At 44.5% G+C, this 20,349-nt stretch overlaps 1 protein-coding gene and 1 long non-coding RNA gene across 2 annotated transcripts in view; one reads left to right on the top strand and one right to left on the bottom strand.

The window, feature by feature from the left end:
- The window catches only part of RECQL5 (RecQ like helicase 5), a 103,701-nt gene that overhangs the window by 20,005 nt on the left and 63,347 nt on the right, over positions 1-20,349 (top strand). The window contains exon 8 of the mRNA XM_044299224.1: positions 2,750-2,832. Coding sequence (XP_044155159.1) covers positions 2,750-2,832 — 83 coding nt within the window. The remainder of the gene's footprint in view (positions 1-2,749; positions 2,833-20,349) is intronic.
- LOC122941792 lies at positions 16,221-18,637 on the bottom strand. The gene is made up of 2 exons (XR_006390522.1): positions 18,392-18,637; positions 16,221-16,747 (listed from the first exon to the last, which is right to left on the bottom strand). It is a non-coding gene; the product is annotated as an uncharacterized LOC122941792 (long non-coding RNA).

A 20,349-nucleotide genomic window follows, 5' to 3' on the forward strand; every position in this document is an offset into this window, starting at 1 on the left:
ATCTGGACCGTCGCTTTACCGCTTCCAAGCTCCTCGATCTGATTTATCCCAGCGGACTTGGTAGCAAAATGGTCCTCCCCTCCTAAGGTGGACCCTCCGGTCACGCGTCTTGCCAAGCATACCGCCATCCCGGTAGCCGATGGCGCATCCCTTCAGGACTCGTTGGATCGCCGCCTGGAGTCATTTTCTAAGTCCGATTTCATGGCGGATGGCTCTGCACTTCGTCCCATTTTTGCCTCCGCTTGAGTGGCTAAGACAGTCTCTGAATGGGCCCTTCGCCTGTATCAGGACATCGCGGTGAACCTACCCCTGGCGGACCTCTTCCGCTCAAGGACGACCTTCTTTTTCAGGGACCCGTCTTCCGCTCGCATTTAAAATCGCTACGTTTGAGGGGGTGGCTATTGAGACCGCCATTCTGAAGCGGCGGGGGTTCTCTGATGAAGTCATCTGCACTATGATTAAGGCCAGGAAAATTTATCATAGGACTTGGAAATCTTTCCTTCGCTTCTGTACGGACCGCGGTCTTCCTCCACTCCATTTTCCCTTCCCACAGTCCTCTCCTTCTTGCAAACGGGTATGGATTTAGGTCTCTGTCTTAGTTCCCTAAAAAGGCAGGTGTCAGCGCTGTCAATTTTTTTTTCCAGCAGCCTCTGGCAGAAAAGGCCCCAGTTAAGACCTTTCTCCAAGGGGTGGCTCACAACGTCCCTCCTTATCGCCCCCCCTTTACCCTCTTGGGATTTGAACCTTGTGCTTTGTTCCCTCCAATCGGCTCTCTTCGAGCCTCTTGACTCGGTTTCACTCCTTCCTTGTGGCGATCATCTCCATCAGATGTGTTTCGGAGCTGGCGGCGCTCTCCTATAGTAGGGAGCCCTTTCTTATTCTGCACCAAGATAAGGCGCTGCTCTGCCCTGTGCCCTCCTTTCTGCCGAAGTTAATCTCTGCCTTCCATGTCAACGAAGACATCGTTCTTCCCTCGTTCTGTCCCTCGCCTTCACATGCTAGGAAACGGGCTCTCCACCAGCTAGACGTGGTTCGTGCCCTGCGGATTTACTTATCCGCTTCAGGATAGTTTCACTGTACGGACTCTCTGTTCGTTATTCCTGCGGGTCCTCCCAAGGGTCTGGCAGCCTCCAAGGTGACGATTGCCAGGTGGATTAGTTTGGCTATTGCCGAGGCGTCTGGCTCCCGGGGCAAGGCACCGCCCCTCTGTATCATGGCTCACTCGACCCGGGCGGTGGGCGCTTCTTGGGCTCGCTTCCACCAGGCTTACTCTTTGCAGCTGTGTAAGGCAGTAACCTGGTCTTCCTTGCACACGTTCACAAAGTTCTACCAGGTGCATACCTTTGCATCGGTAGACACTGCTCTGGGCCACAAGGTCTTGCAGGCTGCGGTGTCTTAGGCTCCCGCGACTGTGACTTCCATGGGCGTGTGGTTTCTCTCCCTCCGCGTAGACTGCTTTGGAACGTCCCACGGTCCTGTGTCCCCCAATGATACGGGCGAGAAAACTAGATTTTTGTGGACTCACCTGTAAAATCTCTTTCTCGCTGAGTTCATTGGGGGACACAGCTCCCACCCATCTTTTCTTCTCTAATTTCGTCTGGTTGACTGGTGGGGTCCTCAGTTTTGGGCTCGGACCCCCTAGTTATTGTTATGTTGTTTCATTTCTGATTACTTTTCCTCCTTCTGCTTGTGCACAAACTGACATGCTCTCTCCAGGCTGGAGGGGGTATAGCCGGTGGGAGGAGCTAACAATTTTTAGCCTAGTGTCTCCTCCTAGTGGCGTCAGAAGCAGCTATACCCACGGTCCTATGTCCCCCAATGAACTCAGCGAGAAAGAGATTTTACAGGTGAGTCCACAAAAATCGTTGTTTCTTTTTCAATTTTTTTTTTTAAAAGATCAAATTTCAAAAAAGTTAAAAATTGAATTTAAAACCATGTAGACAGTTCCAGACTCAGAGTTTACAAGAAAGCTCACGCGCACTTTTTCCCACGTGCCCTTGACTGGCACCAGAACTCAACAAGTATATTGTGGTTCTCCATCTTCAAAATTCAACGTTCTGTAGGGAGACCTGCATAATGTACTGTATCAAGAATCAACAGCAACCTTTTAGCTGTCCATCTTATCCCCCCATCCCCCCTCTACCCCCTCAAATCTTCCTCACCTTAAAGGGGTTCTGCACTTTCATTTAACTGATAGATCATCAGCTTCTGATCGGCGGAGGTCTGACACCCCGGGACCCCCGGCGATCAGCTGTTTGAGAAGGCAGCGGTGCTCCAGCAGCGCCGCGGCCTTCTCACTGTTTACCGCCGGCCCACTGACGTCACGACTAGTACCAGTTGATACTAGTCGTGACGTCACTGGGCCGGCGGTAAACAGCGAGAAGGCCGCGGCGCTGCTGGAGCACCGCTGCCTTCTCAAACAGCTGATCGCCGGGGGTCCCGGGGTGTCAGACCTCCGCCGATCAGAAGCTGATGATCTATCCAGAGGATAGATCATCAGTTAAATGAAAGTGCAGAACCCCTTTTACTCTTCCTTCCCTCGAATGTAGATATACAATGTGAAAGTTAAAGGTTTCTCTTTTTTGCTCTATCTACATGTATATCATATACAATTGCGTTACTTGTTTATTGACAAAATTGTATCTCTGTTAAAAAGTTATAGATTGTCATAGTATAATGTGTTAATGATAAGTAAAGAATTACAAAAAAAAAACAATTTTTATTTAAAAAGATCATTTGCCTTTCTCAGGCTAAAAGAGGAGGTGTTAAAGCGTCAGACAAAGCATCAATGGCTGGATTCGAAGCAATGGTGAATTTTTGTGAGGAACTGGGGTGAGTGCCGTTATTTTTCCCTTATTAATTCTTAATGCTGCTGTTTTTTCCAGAAGAAGTTGCTGTCTGCTGCCTGTTTCTGTTTTGCAGCGACTGTTGTAGTACTTTGTGCAGCCATTCAGCTAATTTCCCATTACGGGCTTTAGACCCGCAAACGATTAGTTACTATAGTTTAATTACCGGACAGCTAAAAAAAAAAAAAAAAAGTCATGCCTCAATTAATAATTAAGTAATGCATATTTTTAGGAAATATTAGTGATTTTTTTAAATTTTATTTAGTCAACCAAAATCTAAACTATATGCACTAACTTTTTTAACTTTTCTATCAATTTTAATTGATGTGATATCTTTGATAGTAAATTTTGTATAGCTAAACGCATCAACCCATTGTTGTCTTTTTTAAAAGTACCTGTAGTTTTTTAGCTTGTGACTGCTACTACTGGAATCACTTATACGTTTCAAAATGTGTCAGTTGATTTCTATATTATCGTACATACAAGGTGGTCCAAAAGTATGGAGACACCTGAATGACTGGAAAATGGTGGTTGCATGTTGCTAAGGAGAAGGGGGCAATTCTGTGTGAGGTAGCGTCCTACACGTCGGCCCTTTTTGAAGTCGACGTTTTTAAAAGGGATGGGGAGCATCGGGCATATATGTTTCTGATGGAGAATTTGGTGAGGAATCCAAACCTGCGCTTAAATGTGATGCATCTTTATTCCTGTCAAAGTTATTAACAACTTTCTCATTTGAAAATATCAACTTGGTTCCAAGATGGCGGCTTTCAAAATAGCCGCCATTTTGGATACCGCCCCTCACAGATGTATCCCCTCTCCCACACAGGATGGCGTTTCCAAGCACCGTTTTCCATTGATTCAAGTGTCTCCATACTTTTGGACCGTCCTGTATTGATCTGTAAAGTGTAAAGGTTATCTTTGCTCCTATTGACCTTATTATAGAGGATTATCATTTTTTTCATTTTTATGGGAATTACTAATAATCTTGTAGAATGGGATGACTTACAGAAGTCTGCTTTGTTTTGTGAAATAGCTTAAAGAGGACCACGTTATGTTACCAGAATACTGGGCTTAAAGTGTACAGTGGTCTCTCAAGTTACAATATGAATCAGTTCCAGGACGACCATTGTATGTTGAAACCATTGTAAGTTGAGTAATTGGTACCAAAGCCCCAAAATGTCATCCAAGATAAGAGAAAATGAAGATTTCAGAAGAATAAGCAAATAACTAAGACCGCTCAAACATGTCCTCACATATATCGCTGTACTTTAAAAAAAACTTTTAATTTGTAATAGCAACATATCAAAGGTTTTGATTGGTGGAGTCTGAGAGTCCTGCTGATTGCTAGAACGAGGAGAGAGAAGTGCTCACATAGGGGCTCAATAGAAAGTATATGGGTCCCTCTCGATTCAGTCTCCTATAGCGAGGAGAGACAGTGAGCGCTTCTCTCTCCTTGGTGGTCCCCTGCCGATCAGTTCACAGTACAAGAACCCTTTATGGTGTCCTTTATGACATCCTCCTTTTCTTTTTATCCAGTTACAGACTAAATAGTGATGTGTCCTCACCCGCCCCCTCCTATACTAGTATATGTGAAGCAGAAAGATTGGGGGGAAAGGAGTTAAAGGGGTTGTCCAGGATAAGATGAACATGGCTGCTTTCTTCTAGAAACAGTTTGCCCACCTGTCTGTGGGTTGTATATGGTTGTCTGTGGCTGTCATACGGGATGAAAAACATATTTGCATTTGGTTTTTATTTAAAAATGAAGGCTGCGTTTGTCTTCTGCAGCTCTCTGACAGCTCGCTCCGTATCTCCTCTCAGCCTGCAATGGATGAGAATACATGCAACCTGTAGAAGACAAATGGAAGCCTATTTTAATATAAAAAATGGCAAATATTTTCAACCCATAATACAGTAAATGCAAGAAAAAAAATTGACCCAAAGGTGTCCATAGCCTTTTAAAAGGCTTTTCATGTATTTTACGAAGCAAATCCATCAGTATCTGATCAGTGGGGGTCCAAGACCCGGGACCCCTGCCGATCAGCTGTTTTGAGGAGGGGGTCCCGGGTGTCGGACCTCCACCGATCCAATACAGATGACCTATCCTGAGGATAGGTCATCAGTATAAAAATCTCGGAGAACCCCTTTAACTCATTTCTGAACCGTGAAAGAGAAGACCTATGATTTTCCGCTTATCCGTGTCTAGTGCTACTTTTATCAAATGCCAGTTTTAATTATCTTCTTCTGGATTAATGAAGTTTTTCAGTTTTTGTCTCTGATGTTACATGCTCTAATAGGTCATTTGGATAAAGCTTGTCTTAAAGGGTTTGTCTTACTTCAGTAAGTGGCCTTTATCATGTAGAGGAAGTTAATACAAGCCACTTTCTAATGTATTGTGATTGTCCATATTGACTCCTTTCCTGGCTGGATTCATTTTTCCATCACATTATAAACTGCTTGTATCCAGAGGTTATGACCACTCTGCAATCCAGCCGCGGTGGTCGTGCTTGCACACTGTAGAGAGAGGTTCCGGCTGATGCGCGCTCCCACAGTCCCGGCTACCAGAACAGCCAGCCCTTTTTCCTGTAGTGTGGAAGCACGGCCACCGCTGCTGGATTGCAGGGTGGTCATAACCCCTGGAAACGAGCAGTGTATAATGTGATGGAAAAATGAATCCAGCCAGCAAAAGAAGCAATATGGATAATCACAGTACATTAGTAAGTGCCTTGTATTCACTTTCTCTACACGACAAATGCCATTTGCATTTAAAGTGAGACAACCCCTTAAGGGTACATTTACACGACAGTGTGTAATCCTTTCCGTTTTGCGGTCCGCAAATAACTGAACCGTGTGTCCAGATTTTGCAGACGAATGACTTCCGTTTGTGTTCCGTATGTCTTCAGTTTTTTTCGGTCTGCAAAAAAACGTAAGGAAAAAAAAAAGTGAGAGAGAGGAAAAAAAAAGGCAGGGCCTTCAATAATACAGAAACGGATCCGCAAAAAACGGATGACATACGGAAACCATTCCATATGTCATCCGCACTTTGCGGATCCACTGACTTGAATGGGGCTGCAGAGTGCAGACCAATCTGTGCGGACAATAGTAGTACAATGTTCATATTTTTGCGGACTAGAACTGCGGAAACCCGGATGCGGACATACTGAGTGTAGTCCGCACATTTTATTCACCCATAGGAATGAATGGATCTGCATCTATTCCACAAAATGCTAAACGGATGCAGATTGGAAGCGGATAAAATTATACGGTCGTGTGAATGGACCCTAAGGGTTCATTCACACGTCTGTAGTGTATTGCGTAGTGTTCTATTTATTTTGGGAGCCACGGACCGGAAGATTGAGGCCGCGCTCCGGAAACGCGGATGCGGACAGCACACTGTGTGCTGTCCGCATCTCTTCCGGCCCCATACAGAATGAATGGGTCCGGATTCGTTGCGCAACATTGCTGAACGGATCCGGACCCATTCTACGGACGTGTGAATGGACCCTTAATGTAACAGCCACTAAAGGGCTGATTTTACTGGAGCAGGTTCAGATCCTGAGTGTGTCAGAGCCACTGTTTGGTAGCAGCTCCACCCTCAGGGTAATATTGGTGAGGGGCGCCCCCTCTATGATGCTGATATCCCCTTATAGGACAAGATAAAAACAATACATTTATTGTATTATTAATGGAAATGATTTCATTTGTATGGCAATGTGTTTTGTGTGCACACAAACAGGGTCATTTATGGTTATATAATTCATGCTTCGTAGGTAGGTATTAAGTGAGCATTCTCCTTATTACAAAATACTTCACATAATGAGTGACGATGCTGTTAATAATCATAGCATACAGCACAGTTCTAAAACTGGTTTAGTTGGTTTGATAGAAACTGGTAGTGGGTGTGTGTAGGTTTGGTTGTGGGTTTATAAAATGCAAAATAAGAAAAATCGAAAGAGCTTTATTTGCCTCCATTTGACGAGGGCCTCGTGCGTGCCACTGAAATCTATTACTCTCTGGATTCTGGGCATAAAACTGTTCTGTATTGGGTGCTGTATCTTGCACCATATTTCTTCTTTGGAGCATCCTTGTAGAAAATCATATATATATATATATATATATATATATATATACATATACACTCACTTAAAGAATTATTAGGAACACCTGTTCTATTTCTCATTAATGCGATTATCTAGTCAACCAATCACATGGCAGTTGCTTCAATGCATGTAGGGTTGTGGTCCTGGTCAAGACAATCTCCTGAACTCCAAACTGAATGTCAGAATCGGAAAGAAAGGTGATTTAAGCAATTTTGAGCATGGCATGGTTGTTGGTGCCAGACGGGCCGGTCTGAGTATTTCACAATCTGCTCAGTTACTGGGATTTTCACGCACAACCATTTCTAGGGTTTACAAAGAATGGTGTGAAAAGGGAAAAACATCCAGTATGCGGCAGTCCTGTGGGCGAAAATGCCTTGTTGATGCTGGAGGTCAGAGGAGAATGGGCCGACTGATTCAAGCTGATAGAAGAGCAACGTTGACTGAAATAACCACTTGTTACAATCGAGGTATGCAGCAAAGCATTTGTGAAGCCACAACACGCACAACCTTCAGGCGGATGGGCTACAACAGCAGAAGACCCCACCGGGTACCACTCATCTCCACTACAAATAGGAAAAAGAGGCTACAATTTGCACTAGCTCACCAAAATTGGACTGTTGAAGACTGGAAAAATGTTGCCTGGTCTGATGAGTCTCGTTTCTGTTGAGACATTCAAATGGTAGAGTCCGGATTTGGCGTAAACAGAATGAGAACATGTATCCATCATGCCTTGTTACCACTGTGCAGGCTGGTGGTGGTGGTGGAATGGTGTGGGGGATGTTTTCTGGGCACACTTTAGTCCCCTTAGTGCCAATTGGCCATCGTTTAAATGCCACGGGCTACCTGAGCATTGTATCTGACCATGTCCATCCCTTCATGACCACCATGTACCCATCCTCTGATGGCTACTTCCAGCAGGATAATGCACCATGTCACAAAGCTCGAATCATTTCAAATTGGTTTCTTGAACATGACAATGAGTTCACTGTACTAAAATGGCCCCACAGTCACCAGATCTCAACCCAATAGAGCATCTTTGGGATGTGGTGGAACGGGAGCTTCGTGCCCTGGATGTGCATCCCTCAAATCTCCTGCTGCTGCTGTTACATGCAGAGATCTCCTCCAGAGTATGGGGAGGAGCATTCATTATGCCATCGCTCGTCCTCATACTGACTAGTTGTTTGCTGGCAGCAGATTGTGATTAGACAGCACGATTTGCTGCCGGCAAATGATGATTTTTAAACCTGTTGAAAGATTCCAGTTTTTGCTCGTTCATCAGGTAATCGGTGGCAGTATTACACTGCCAGATCATCATAGCAATGGTCTGGCAGACAATCTGCCTGTCTAATAACACCCTTTAAACAAAGCTTCTATGAGCTGGTAATCGGGGAGAAGGGCTACAGAAGTGAAAAGGGTTTTCAGTGGTTCCCCCTGCAGAATTAAAGTTGGAGATCACTTTAACCTGAAAGCCATATTTGATTTTGTTAGCTGTTTTCTTGATGAAGTCCCTTTTATAACGTTTCTGTATTGAATAGGTTCTTTCTTAATGCAAAATTAAGCATTCTATTTCAAAATAGTCTTTATGAAAAATTTCCTACCTTTTTTTTCCTTTGCCAGAATGTGTGTAAGTCCTGCCCCGCACTGCTAAATCTGACATTAATACATCAGAGCATTGCTCCTACTGATGATGCTCTTTCTGCTGTCCCTGTACCTTTTCCCAGTCTTACGCCTCATGCACACGACCGTTGTTTTGGTCCGCATCCAAGCCGCAGTTTTTGCGGCTTGGATGCGGACCCATTAACTTTAATGGGGCTGCAAAAGACGCGGACAGCACTCCGTGTGCTGTCCGCATCCGTTGCTCCGTTCCCTGGTCCGCCCAAAAAATATAACCTGTCCTATTCTTGTCCGTTTTGCGGACAAGAATAGGCAGTTATATCAATGGCTGTCCGTGCCGTTCCGCAAATTGCGGAACGCACGCGGACGCCATTAGTGTTTTGCGGACCTCAAAACACACAACGGTCGTGTGCATGAGGCCTTAGCGATAGGAACAGAGAGGGGGAGGATTTTGTATGTGGTGGATCAGAGAGTGGAAAGGGGGGGGGGGGACTATTCAGAGGGTGAAAAGCACACACAAGTCAGTTTGCAGGAGGTGCCAGTTGTGTACAAGTGTAGAGACAAAGCAGACTGTGGTAGGAAGAAGTGACACACAACTATGCATATGCATGAGAGTTGGTGAAGACAGCATTAGGCTACTTTCACACTAGCGTTCGGGGCTCCGCTTGTGAGTTCTGTTTGAAGGCTCTCACAAGCGGCCCCGAACGGATCCGTCCAGCCCTAATGCATTCTGAGTGGATGCGGATCTGCTCAGAATGCATCAGTCTGCCAGCGCTCAGCCTCCGCTCCGCTCAGCAGGCGGACACCAGAACGCAGCTTGCAGCGTTCGGGTGTCCGCCTGGCCGTGCGGAGGCAAACGGCCGTTCTGAACGGATCTAAGCGTTTGCATTATAGCTGCGGATCCGTCTGTGCAGACAGCAGACGGATCCGCTCCGAACGCAAGTGTGAAAGTAGCCTTATCCTGAACACACAGGCCTCACATCCAGCATGTATTACAGAGAGGCACGTATTCTCATTAGAAAAGTCTCAAAGTGGGAGCAGGTTGTAAATTTAAAATTGGGTGTTTAAAAACTAATTAATTTAGTCAAGGAACTACTAACGTATGTAAACATATTTTTTTACATTTCGAAGGTGTCCATAGTCTTTAAAGGAGTTGCCCAGTTTCTTATATTGATGACCTTTCCTCAATAACAGATCAGCCGCGAGTCCAACTCCCAGCACCCCCACCGATCAGCTGTTTGAAGAGACTGCAGCGCTACATTCACTTAACTGTTTGCCTGCTCGCCATCGACATTGCAGCGGATTCCTTAAGTGAATGGGATGGAGTTTAACTACAATTGTTCTTTGCATTCAAGTAAATAGGGACGGAGGAGCTGTAATTACACTGCTGGGTTCTGTGATGTCGATGGCAAGCATATAAATGTTGAAGAGAAAACAGCGCTGCAGTCTCTTCGAACATCTGATTGGGGGGGCAGGTGTCGGACCGGCCACTGATCTGATATTAATGACCTGTCCTCCGGATAGGTCCTCAATATCGAAAACCAGAATACCGCTTTAAAGTTTAAACCTAGGTGAGCCGGCACTTTAATAATTTGTCATTATTGGGGTGTTTTAAAAAAAAAAATGTGTGTGCGCGAACATGAGAGCGCCTATGTGCAAGAACACTATTATGGACCTCTGGCTCTGAAATGGCTCATCATAGATCAAACCCATAAAATCCATTAGTTTAGGCTCTTATATACAGTAGAAGGCTGCTTGGGCCTCTGTGCAGGATGTTGTCCCAAGATTGGTCTCTTTCAGAGACCATAAGAGCCATGTATTGTAATCTATGGCGCAGGATACACAAAGGGTTAATGGACGTTAAACCACCTGCAAGCTGCAATGATCTCTGAAACTAAGCCCTGCTTTGTGTAACTTATATTTAGTTATTGCATATGATATTGTGCGGACACACAATGCAGTCATTTCAATGGATACAATTAGTTCATTTTGCATTGGGGAAGCTCTGAACAAGCAGCGACCTGCCCGACAAAGGATCTTGTGAGCCGCTCCTGACCAGATCTAATAACACTTTCTGTGTCCACACCTATGAGGGCGAATTCAGAGGGGAGACTCCCTTTCAGCTGGTTTGGCTGCATTAAATGTCAGGTTTATTGACTCGAGGAACCAGCTTTTTTTTTTTTTTTTTTTTGTCTAGATCAAACCTAACTTACGTTTATTGCACGCATGACTAGGTATTGTAGCAAATAGAGTATGTGTTTTTTTGGCCGGAGATAAAACCGTAGCATGCTGCGATTTTATCTTTTGCCTGATCAGTCAAAAAGATTGAGCTGAAGACATCCTGATGCATCCTGAACGGATTGGTCCCTATTCAGAATGCATGGGGATAAAACTGATCAGTTCTTTTCCGGTATAGATCCCCTAGGACGGAACTCTATGCTGGAAAAGAAAAACCCAAGTGTGAAAGAAGCCATTACTCTATGACTGGTTTTGGTCTAACCTGTAGGACCTCTCCACCAATCCTTAGAACGCTGCATGTAGAGCCAGAAGACCTCTGTGCTATAAAAAACTGTGGAGGCGACAGTGCTGAACCAGAACCACATTCTCTAGACTGTATCAGTATTGCAGTAGGGGCCAGCCCCTGAACTACTACTGTTCCCGACATAAATCCATAGCATTTTTCACTTTATTTTTTACCAGCTGCCACTAGGGGGAGTTCAGCGCATAGAGACTTTTAAAGCTTCCATTAATAATGGCAACGATACATTTCCATGCAGTGAGCTCCCTCTACTGGTGGCTGCAGACAGCCCGCTTTATAATATGCTGTATGAGGGGAAGCAAGGGATTTAGAGCTGCATGGGGGGAGGGGGGTATTTAGCAATGTATGTATACCTGCTGTCTGGTGTAAATACATTTAAGGGTAGCTGTCATTTTTTTAATTTATTTGCTAGTTTTTTAGAGCTAGGCATGTATACCTGAGTTAGTCTGTCAGTGATTGTCCAAAGATCTGTAATTACCTTATAATAACAGCTTTCATTAATGTCCTCTGTCCCTTTCCACTGCTCCCTTAAACGACCGTTACTAGGGCTTGTCTGTCTCCCAACTTAATGTAAACAGAAGACAGAGGGGCGGTCCTTCACACTGCATGCCTGCATTAGGCTTTAGAGTGAGGAGGCGTGTCTCTTAGTAATCCAATCTGATTGGCTGGCAGGGAGCTACTGGCTATAGCAAGTGTGTATGGGAAGTGAAGGAAAGCAGTTTTGGCCTCAGAGAACTGGCAGAGGAGCCATCTTGAGAAGGTCCTCATATTGTAAATATTTAAACAGCTGTAAGTAAGGGGAAAACTAAAGGAAAACAGTGGTATGTGAAGAAACTAGAGATTGCTTTATGCATAATGCTGCTGCAGCAGTAACGTATGCTAAAATAGATTTTTTGATGAAAACATGACAGTTACCCTTTAAAGGGGTTTTCTAAGATTTTGATACAGATTACGTATCCTCAGGATAAGTCTTCCGTATCTGATTGGTAACTGTCCGGCACCCTGGACCCCCGCCGATCAGCTGTTTGAGAAGGTGCCGGCACTCATGTAAGCACAGTGTTCTTCTCGCAGCTTTCCCTAGGCCAGTGATTACACATTTATCGGTCACGTGGCCTAGGAGCAGCTCATCCCTGTTGAAGTGAATGTGGCTGAGTGCAATACCAAGCACAGCCACTATGTAATGTATCGAGCTGTGCTTGGCGAGCTGTGAGAAGGGCACGGCACTCACAGGAGTGCTGGTGCCTTCTCAAACAGCTGATCGGCAGGGGTCCTGGGTGTCGGATCTCCACCGCTCAAATACTGATGACCTGTCCAGAGAATAGCTCAACAATATGAAAATCTCGGAAAAACCTTTTAAGCAGTATGGCGACTAGAATTAGCTCCATATTTAGAAGGCACCTGTAGAAGTCGACTAACATGACAAAGGGCGACTTTGTTTTCCATTTAAAAACTTAAACTTGCACTCAAGTTTTGCTATGGGACCCTATGAGAAGTGTGCTCGCCACCAAGGCCAAACCACAATATCCACAATGCACACTGATCAATCCCAAAAGCATTACACATGCGAACATCAGACAGATAATTTACGTACAGCGTATAACACAGTGAATAGAATACCCCACAAGGTCAATATTTGATGCCATTGACAGACTAAAGGGTCTTCCAGTACTTACTGATGATCTGTCCTTAGGATATGCCATCAGTATCTGATCAGAAGGTGTCCAACTACTGGCACCCTCACAAATCAGTGTTTTGCACAGGAATGACACAGCCTTGTTTGGTAACTGTAGTGTTTGTCCGTAACCAGGCATGGCCGCTGCACATTGGATGAAGCTGTGTACTTCAGCTGTTTTCACACGCTGAGGCACCAGATCGCCATGGCTGTAAAGATTTGAACCCCATATTGAAGACCTATCTCTGGAAAAAACCCTTTCATCTATCAAATACAGTTGTGTTCAAAATGATAACAGTCAGACATCACTAACCTGATCAATCACTGTTTTTGGTAGAGATGATGATTCTACATGGCAAATAATTTACTAGCAGGTGTAGTAGAGTAATAGAAACCCAACAGACCCAACAGTCATGACATGCATGCTGCTGATTCTGTGTAATTCAATCACTTCTTAAAAGGGGCATGTTCAAAATAATAGCAGTGTGGAGTTCAATGAGTGAGGTCATTCATTCTTTGTAAAACAGGTGGCAATTATTGCCCTTATTTGAGTAAGGAAAGCAGCAAAATGTTGTATGTGCTGGTTACAGTGCATTTCTCTCTGAAATTCTGAGGGAAAATGGGTCGTTCCATACATTGTTCAGAAGAACAGCGTACCTTGATTAAAAAGTTAATTGGAGAGGGGAAAACATATAAATAAGTGCAGAAAATGATAGGCTGCTCAGCTAAAATGATCGTAAATGCTTTAAAATAGCAACCAAAACCTGAAAGACGTGGAAGAAGGAAAAAACTGCCATTTGAATCGATAGAAGAATAGCCAAAATGGCAAGGACTCGGCCAACCATCAGCTCCAGGAAGATCAAAGAAGGTCTAAAGTTACCTGCGAGTACTGTTACAATTAGAAGACGCCTATGTGAAGCCAAGCTATCTGCAAGAAGCCCCTGCAAAGTCCCACTGTTGAAAAAAAGACACGTGATGAAGAGGTTACAATTTGCCCAAGAGCACATTGACGGCCTAAAGAGAAATGGCGCAATATTTTGTGGACTGATAAAAGTAAGATTGTTCTTTTTGGGTCTAGTGGCCGGAGACAGTTTGTCAGATGACCCCCAAACACTGAATTAAAGCCACAGTACACTGTGAAGACAGTGAAGCATGGTGGCGCAAGCATCATGATATGGGGATGTTTCTCATACTACGGTGTTGGGCCTATTTATCGCAGACCAGGGATCACGGATCAGTTTGAATACATCAGAATACTTGAAGAGGTCATGCTGCCTTATGCTGAAGAGGAAATGCCCTTGAAATGGGTGTTCCAACAAGACAACGACCCCAAACACACCAGTAAACGTGCAACATCTTGGTTCCAGACCAACAAGATTGACGTTCTGGAGTGGTCAGCTCAATCCCCGGACATTAATCCAATAGAAAACTTGTGGGGTGACATAAAAAATGCAGTTTCTGAGGCAAAACCAAGAAATAGAGAAGAACTGTGGACTGTAGTCCAATCATCCTGGGCTGGAATACCTGTTCACAGGGGCCAGAAGGTGGTTGACTCCATGCAACACAGATGTCCAGCAGTTCTCAGAAACAGCGGTTATACCACTAAGTATTAGTGAAGTGATTCAAAGGAAAGCAAAACCTTCAGTTTTCACTTTATATAGTGAATGTTTGAGTTTGTAAAGAAGAATACAAACACTGCTATTTTTTTGAACAGTCTAATATTCGCTTTTCTTAATTTTTTTTAGAGGAACAACACAAATTTTATATATTTTTCTTCATGTTTTGATTTGGAATAGAATGTGTAGTGTTCCCAATGCATTTGTGTGTATGGAAATAAAAGCTATTAGAAGGATTTGGAGCTTTATTCACTTTTTTAAACACACTGCTATTATTTTGAACACAACTGTGTGGGGCATGCTGTATATTGTTGTATACCTTGTACGTTAAAGGGGTTGTCCAAGATTAGAAAAATATGGCCCACACCTATCCATGAGTTGTGTCTGGTACTTCAGCTTAGCTCTAATGAAGTGATTGAGGCTGACCTGCAATTTCACACGCCACCTGTGGACCGGTGTGGTGCTATGTTTGGGGCAAAGACATTTTTTTGGTCCTGGACAACCCCCTCAACTCTCTGTTTGGCACCTATTTTTGCATACGTTATGCATTTGGGATTGATCAGTTCACACAGCTCAATATATGTGTGGTTTTATGCCTAAAAGGAGTTGTGCATTGTGGATATCTTACGTTGGCCTTGGTGGTGGGTATTTGTCTTTTAAGCCATACTGTTGCAAATTATCCTAAAACAAAGGCCGGCACTGTCCTTTTACAAGAGAAAACACATTAGCGATCAGTGCCAGAATAATGGTGGTGCTCAGAGATCCAAAGCATGGCACTCACCATAAAAGTCTTCCTTTTATGTAATCCAGCGTGCACATACAGCAAGGATGGGAGGGTAATGCAGGAGAGCAGTCGGCCATTACTGTCAGTGATGGACAGTTCGCAGTGTTCGCCAGCGAACACATGCGGGCTGCCACTTGACGTGGCGTACCTAAAAATATTTTCATTAGCAAAACGTGTATGTGCTGGAGAGTATATTTTTAGCTAACACTTCAGTGCATACCGGGGTCCTTTGAGCCACCAGAGAAAATAATTAAAGGGGTTGTCCGGTTTTTAGAGGAAACTAGACAACTCAAGGGATGGACATGTAATAAAGAAGAGATGAGTACTTACCTAGCAGACCCCGCACCTCTGCTCCTGTTCTCCTGGCGAAGTCTGTTTTCCCGGATGCAGCGATGCTGTGATGTCGACAACACGGGACAGCTGCATCCAATCACTTGCCTCAGTCGTGCACTGAAGTAGCCAGTGATTGGCTGCAGCAGTCATGTGTGATGCAGCCGGGTCAGCAGAGCCCTGCTATGAGAACCTGGCGGGATCTGTCTGGTAGGTAATCATCTGTTCTTTATTACAGGTCGATGCCTTGAGTTGTCTGGTTTCCCCTTGAATCTGGGCAACGCCTTTAAGAGGTACCCAAAAATTGCAGCAATGGAACAGCACAGATGTTCCAGCTTTTGACTGGTGCCACGTCCACAAGTGCCAGGTGAACCCCTCTCCACACCAAATGCAAACTGTAAGATAACTGCACGCACATCTTGTATCATCTGTGATGGGCCAATCTATGCTGCTATGCCGCAGATGTGACATAGAAAGGTGTCATGATATGATGTCTGCATCTGAGGGTCTATCTATACAGAACATGCCCTCATTCCTACATTTTGCTGTTACTATTGGGCACATATCATGGGAATAAAACCAAATAGGACTTTTCCCTAGCAGGAAGTGATAAGTTCCTTCTTTGCCAGTTTTGTCAGAACCTGAGCCTCTCGAAGGAACACTTCCTTTCCCAGAGATTCTTCAACCACTCTGTGCTTAAATCAGTTGTCTAGGTTCTTCGATCTTCTTTCCACCATTTTATTACATTTCATACAAATCTAACACGAAATCTCAACTGCGGGGGCTCGACCTTGGTGTGATTTCAGGTTCTTTTGTCATGAACCATAGCCACCGACCAGTCCTGTGGGTGTTTCATTGTGTACAATCTTCCATGAGACCTGATGTTCTCCATGCCTTGCCTGTCTTCTTTCTAATCTTTTTGTAGTTTTTTTTTTCTGTTATATCGGACATTGCCCACCTTTATTCCCCGTAGTTCCTTATGTTCCTCCCCGTTCCATCATTTCATGTTTAATAAAGGTGTGTACCGGTAAATCCTGGTCTTTAATCTTATCGATATGCTGATTTGCGTTTCTGGCAGTGACAACAGCTGAACACGAAGGCAAACAATAGGAATATGAGGAACAGAAGGCAGAAGGATCCGATCACCACAAGACCTCCCAGAGCCCAGTCATCCCCCAGTATTCGGTTCTTTATGTTTTCCAAAATGGGAGCTGAAGGGTCTAAGATCTGGGCTGTGTCTTGTCCCATCCTGTGAAGGAAAAAATTCATGTTGATTGGTGGTCTTGGGGATCTTACATGCTGACAAAAACATTGACATACGAGGACACTATGATCTCTATTATAGTCACCAGGTCTTCCTTGAATAGATTTAGGAAATAACTGAACCTTAGAACACCAGTCTGCTTCCAGTGAGATGAGTTTGTGTATGGTGTCCATAGACGTGGCCATGTACCAGGATTTGCTGTAGGATCCTGAACTACATTAGACATATATTGCACATTATTTTTATTTGTAACAAGCCGTAATATATCATCAGAAAATTAATTACTGTTTTAAAGGGGCTTTCCAACTTTTTTTTTTTTAACTGATGACCTATCCATCAGTATCGGATTGGTGGGGGTCTAACACCTGGGACCCCCGCTGATCAGCTGTTTGAAGAGGCTGTGGCCTCCTCGCAACTTACCAAGCCGTACATTGTATAGCGGCTGTGTTTGGTATCACAGCTCGGCTCCATTCACTTAAATGGGACTGAGTTGTGCCTAGGACGTGACTGATGAATGCGACGTCACCGGGCTGAGCTGTGAGAACAGCTGATGAGCGGAGGCCCTGGGTGTCAGACCCCATTGATCAGATACTGATGATCTATCCAAAAGATAGGTCATCAGTATAAAAAAGTCAGAAAACCCCTTTATTAAGTTTATACATTAAACCTGTTTTTGACACTTTTTGATGTTTCTTTCCATGCAAGAATCTATATTTAAAAAAATAATAATTAAATCAGAAATCTTGCAGCTTTCATTCTGGCCACCTCATCTCATAATAGGCTGACACTTTCTGTTCAGTAGTCATCTCATTATCTCAGACAGGATTACACCTGTAGATAACACAGGATCCTCGTTCACAATCGATGGTGGTCACAGCTTATCTACTCCCCTTCCTTGCACAATGACCTCTGCAGAGGGCACAGAGCATGCCCGCAACACTTTGCTATAGTAGTCCTCTCCAAACTGCAGTTTCCATGTGGTTGCTGTAACAGCAGTTTAGATACCCCCCAATCATGTACAGGAAAATAAGAATCATAAAATAAAAGCAGGCTAGAAATAATTATTAATCAGTATCTGGTTTTAATTAGTAAAAAAAATACATATAGTTGCATTCCCCTTAATCTATCCTCTGGATAGATCATCAGCATCTGATCGGCGGGGGTCCGACACCCGGGACCCCCGCCGATCAGCTGTTTGAGAAGGCAGCGGCGCTGGCAGTAGCGCCACGGCCTTCTCGCGGTTTACCGCAGGCCCAGTGATGTCACTTGAATGGAGCTAAGCCCCGCCCAGGCAATTGATACTAGTCGTGACGTCACTGGGCCTGCGGTAAACAGCGAGAAGGTCGCGGCACTACTGCCAGCGCCGCTGCCTTCTCAAACAGCTGATCGGCGGGGGTCCCGGGTGTCGAACCCCCACCGTTCAGATGCTGATGATCTATCCAGAGGATAGATCATCAGTTTAAAAAAACTGCAGAACTCCTTTAAATGCTATTGTGTATAACTGTATTGTGCAGCCCTTCAGAGAAGCAGTGTAGAGCTGTAGATATTGCTGTGGCAATCAAGGGGTTACGCTGTCCTTGTACAGAGGCAAGGTTCACAATGTGACCACATGAGACACAATGATATTACCTTGTTCTCACGCTGAGTCTCCTCGGGTCTCCTCGGGTCTCCTCTCTTTTGTTGTGCAGATTTAGGCCCCTTTTACAGCCCCGCTTTCCCTTCCCGGACTGCTTTCCTCCTCCGCCCAGTCCTGGTTAATGTTTTACGGCTGCCTCCAGATGAAGCTGTATGAGGAGCAGGCCTGTTTATCAGTAAGGGGCGACCAATCCCCGCTATAGATGAGCCCTGTTGCTCTGCATTTGCTATTGGGTGATGTTAGGGGACTAGTGCTTCGCTTGCAGATCCTGGACAGAAGCGCCGCTGCCTCAGCAGGACTGCGGTGTCTGCCTAGAGATGTAGATGCAGCCCACAGACTGTCATACTTTGTTTTCTTCCACATTTTGCAGTGCAGCCAGACTGATCCGACTGGCATCTCCTGCTATTACTACTACTATAATTATTACATCACAGGGAGGAAAGAAAATCCTCACATAAGGAATCAGATCATTTTTGTGGATTTCTCATACATCGTTATGCTCCTTTATGAAATACACAGCTCCTCATGTTTTGCTTTTTATTTTTTTATTTTATGCACTTATATAGCGCTGACATATTCCGCAGCGCTTTACAGACTTTAGCATCAGGTGGTTCCCAGTGGGACTCACAATCTAAGGTCCCCATCAGTATGTCTTTGGAGGGTGGGAGGAAACCCACGCAAACACGGGGAGAACATACAAACTCCATGCAGATGTTGTCCTTGGTCGGATTCGAACCCTGGACCAGCCCTGCAAGGCACCAGTGCTAACCACTGAGCCACCATGCTGCCCTTTAAGTAATTGATAAAAAGGAGCATCTAAGGCTCTGTACACATCATGTGTGAGTCTTCTGTTGAAGTTATATGTTGGATAGGTTCCCAAAGTTTACCTCCGACTGAAGATTTTGTTTTAGTCTGCTACACTATTCTATATAGCAAAAAGTGTGTACTAAAGTTATACAAGACCCACGGACGCCAAAGGACATCATTGGCATCTGTTGAGTGAACGGAGATCTATAGATATGCTTGATGTAAATGCTGAAATCTTTGCTGCATATGCGGGGGCTCTGATGTGATATGTTTCTTTTCTCCTCTTTCCTTGCTCTTTTTTCACTCTGTTCTGTTTCCTCCTTCTTTTCTCCATATCTCTTCCCATTCTCTATCTCTGCTCCTCTTTTTATTCCTCTCTACTTCTCTACTCTTTCTTCTTGTTTTGCCTCCCTCTCTTTTCCCAATCTCTTTTTTCCTCTCCCTCTCCTCACCCCTTTTTGTGTTCCACTTAAAGAGCATCTGTCAGCTTGATCAACTTTGTTAAACCAGACATACTGCCTGGTAGGATACGTTTGATCGTGCCGAGTTAAAGGGGTTCTCCCATGAACAATATAAAAAAAATGATAGTCCATGGCAATACCTTTCTAACAAAGCTAGAACCAGCCCTGTACCTCACATGGATCCAGAGATCTCCCCATTCATTGCTCTGCTAGATTTATATCAAGCTGACAGCTCAGGGGAGTGTCTTCTCTGCTGCAGCTCAGGGGGCGTGCCCATGCTCTCCCTATCACAACTCAGGGGGCGTGCCCATGCTCTCCCTATCACAGCTCAGGAGGCAGTTGGAGGATGAAACTGAGCATGTGCGGCCTTCCCGGTGAGCAGGACAAAGAAATAAGAAAGTAAGTAGCACTATACAGGTATATTTTATTGAATATCTCAGTTGCTATACAACATTTTTAATTACATGCAATTACAAAAGAATTCAGATCCAGGTGCTGGTTTGAAAACTGTAGAATATTTTTCGTGGGACAACCTCTTTAAGTGTAGCTCAAATCTGTGGCCCTGTTTTAGAAAAATACGTGCTTTATTCAATATTCTAATTGGGGTTTTGGAGCACAGAGGAGTAGACCCAGCCTTTCGGAGTACTGCATCCCAGCCACCATTCAATTAGCTACTCTCCCAT

This window comes from Bufo gargarizans, chromosome 6 (assembly GCF_014858855.1).
Source record: "Bufo gargarizans isolate SCDJY-AF-19 chromosome 6, ASM1485885v1, whole genome shotgun sequence".
Lineage (NCBI taxonomy): Eukaryota > Metazoa > Chordata > Amphibia > Anura > Bufonidae > Bufo > Bufo gargarizans.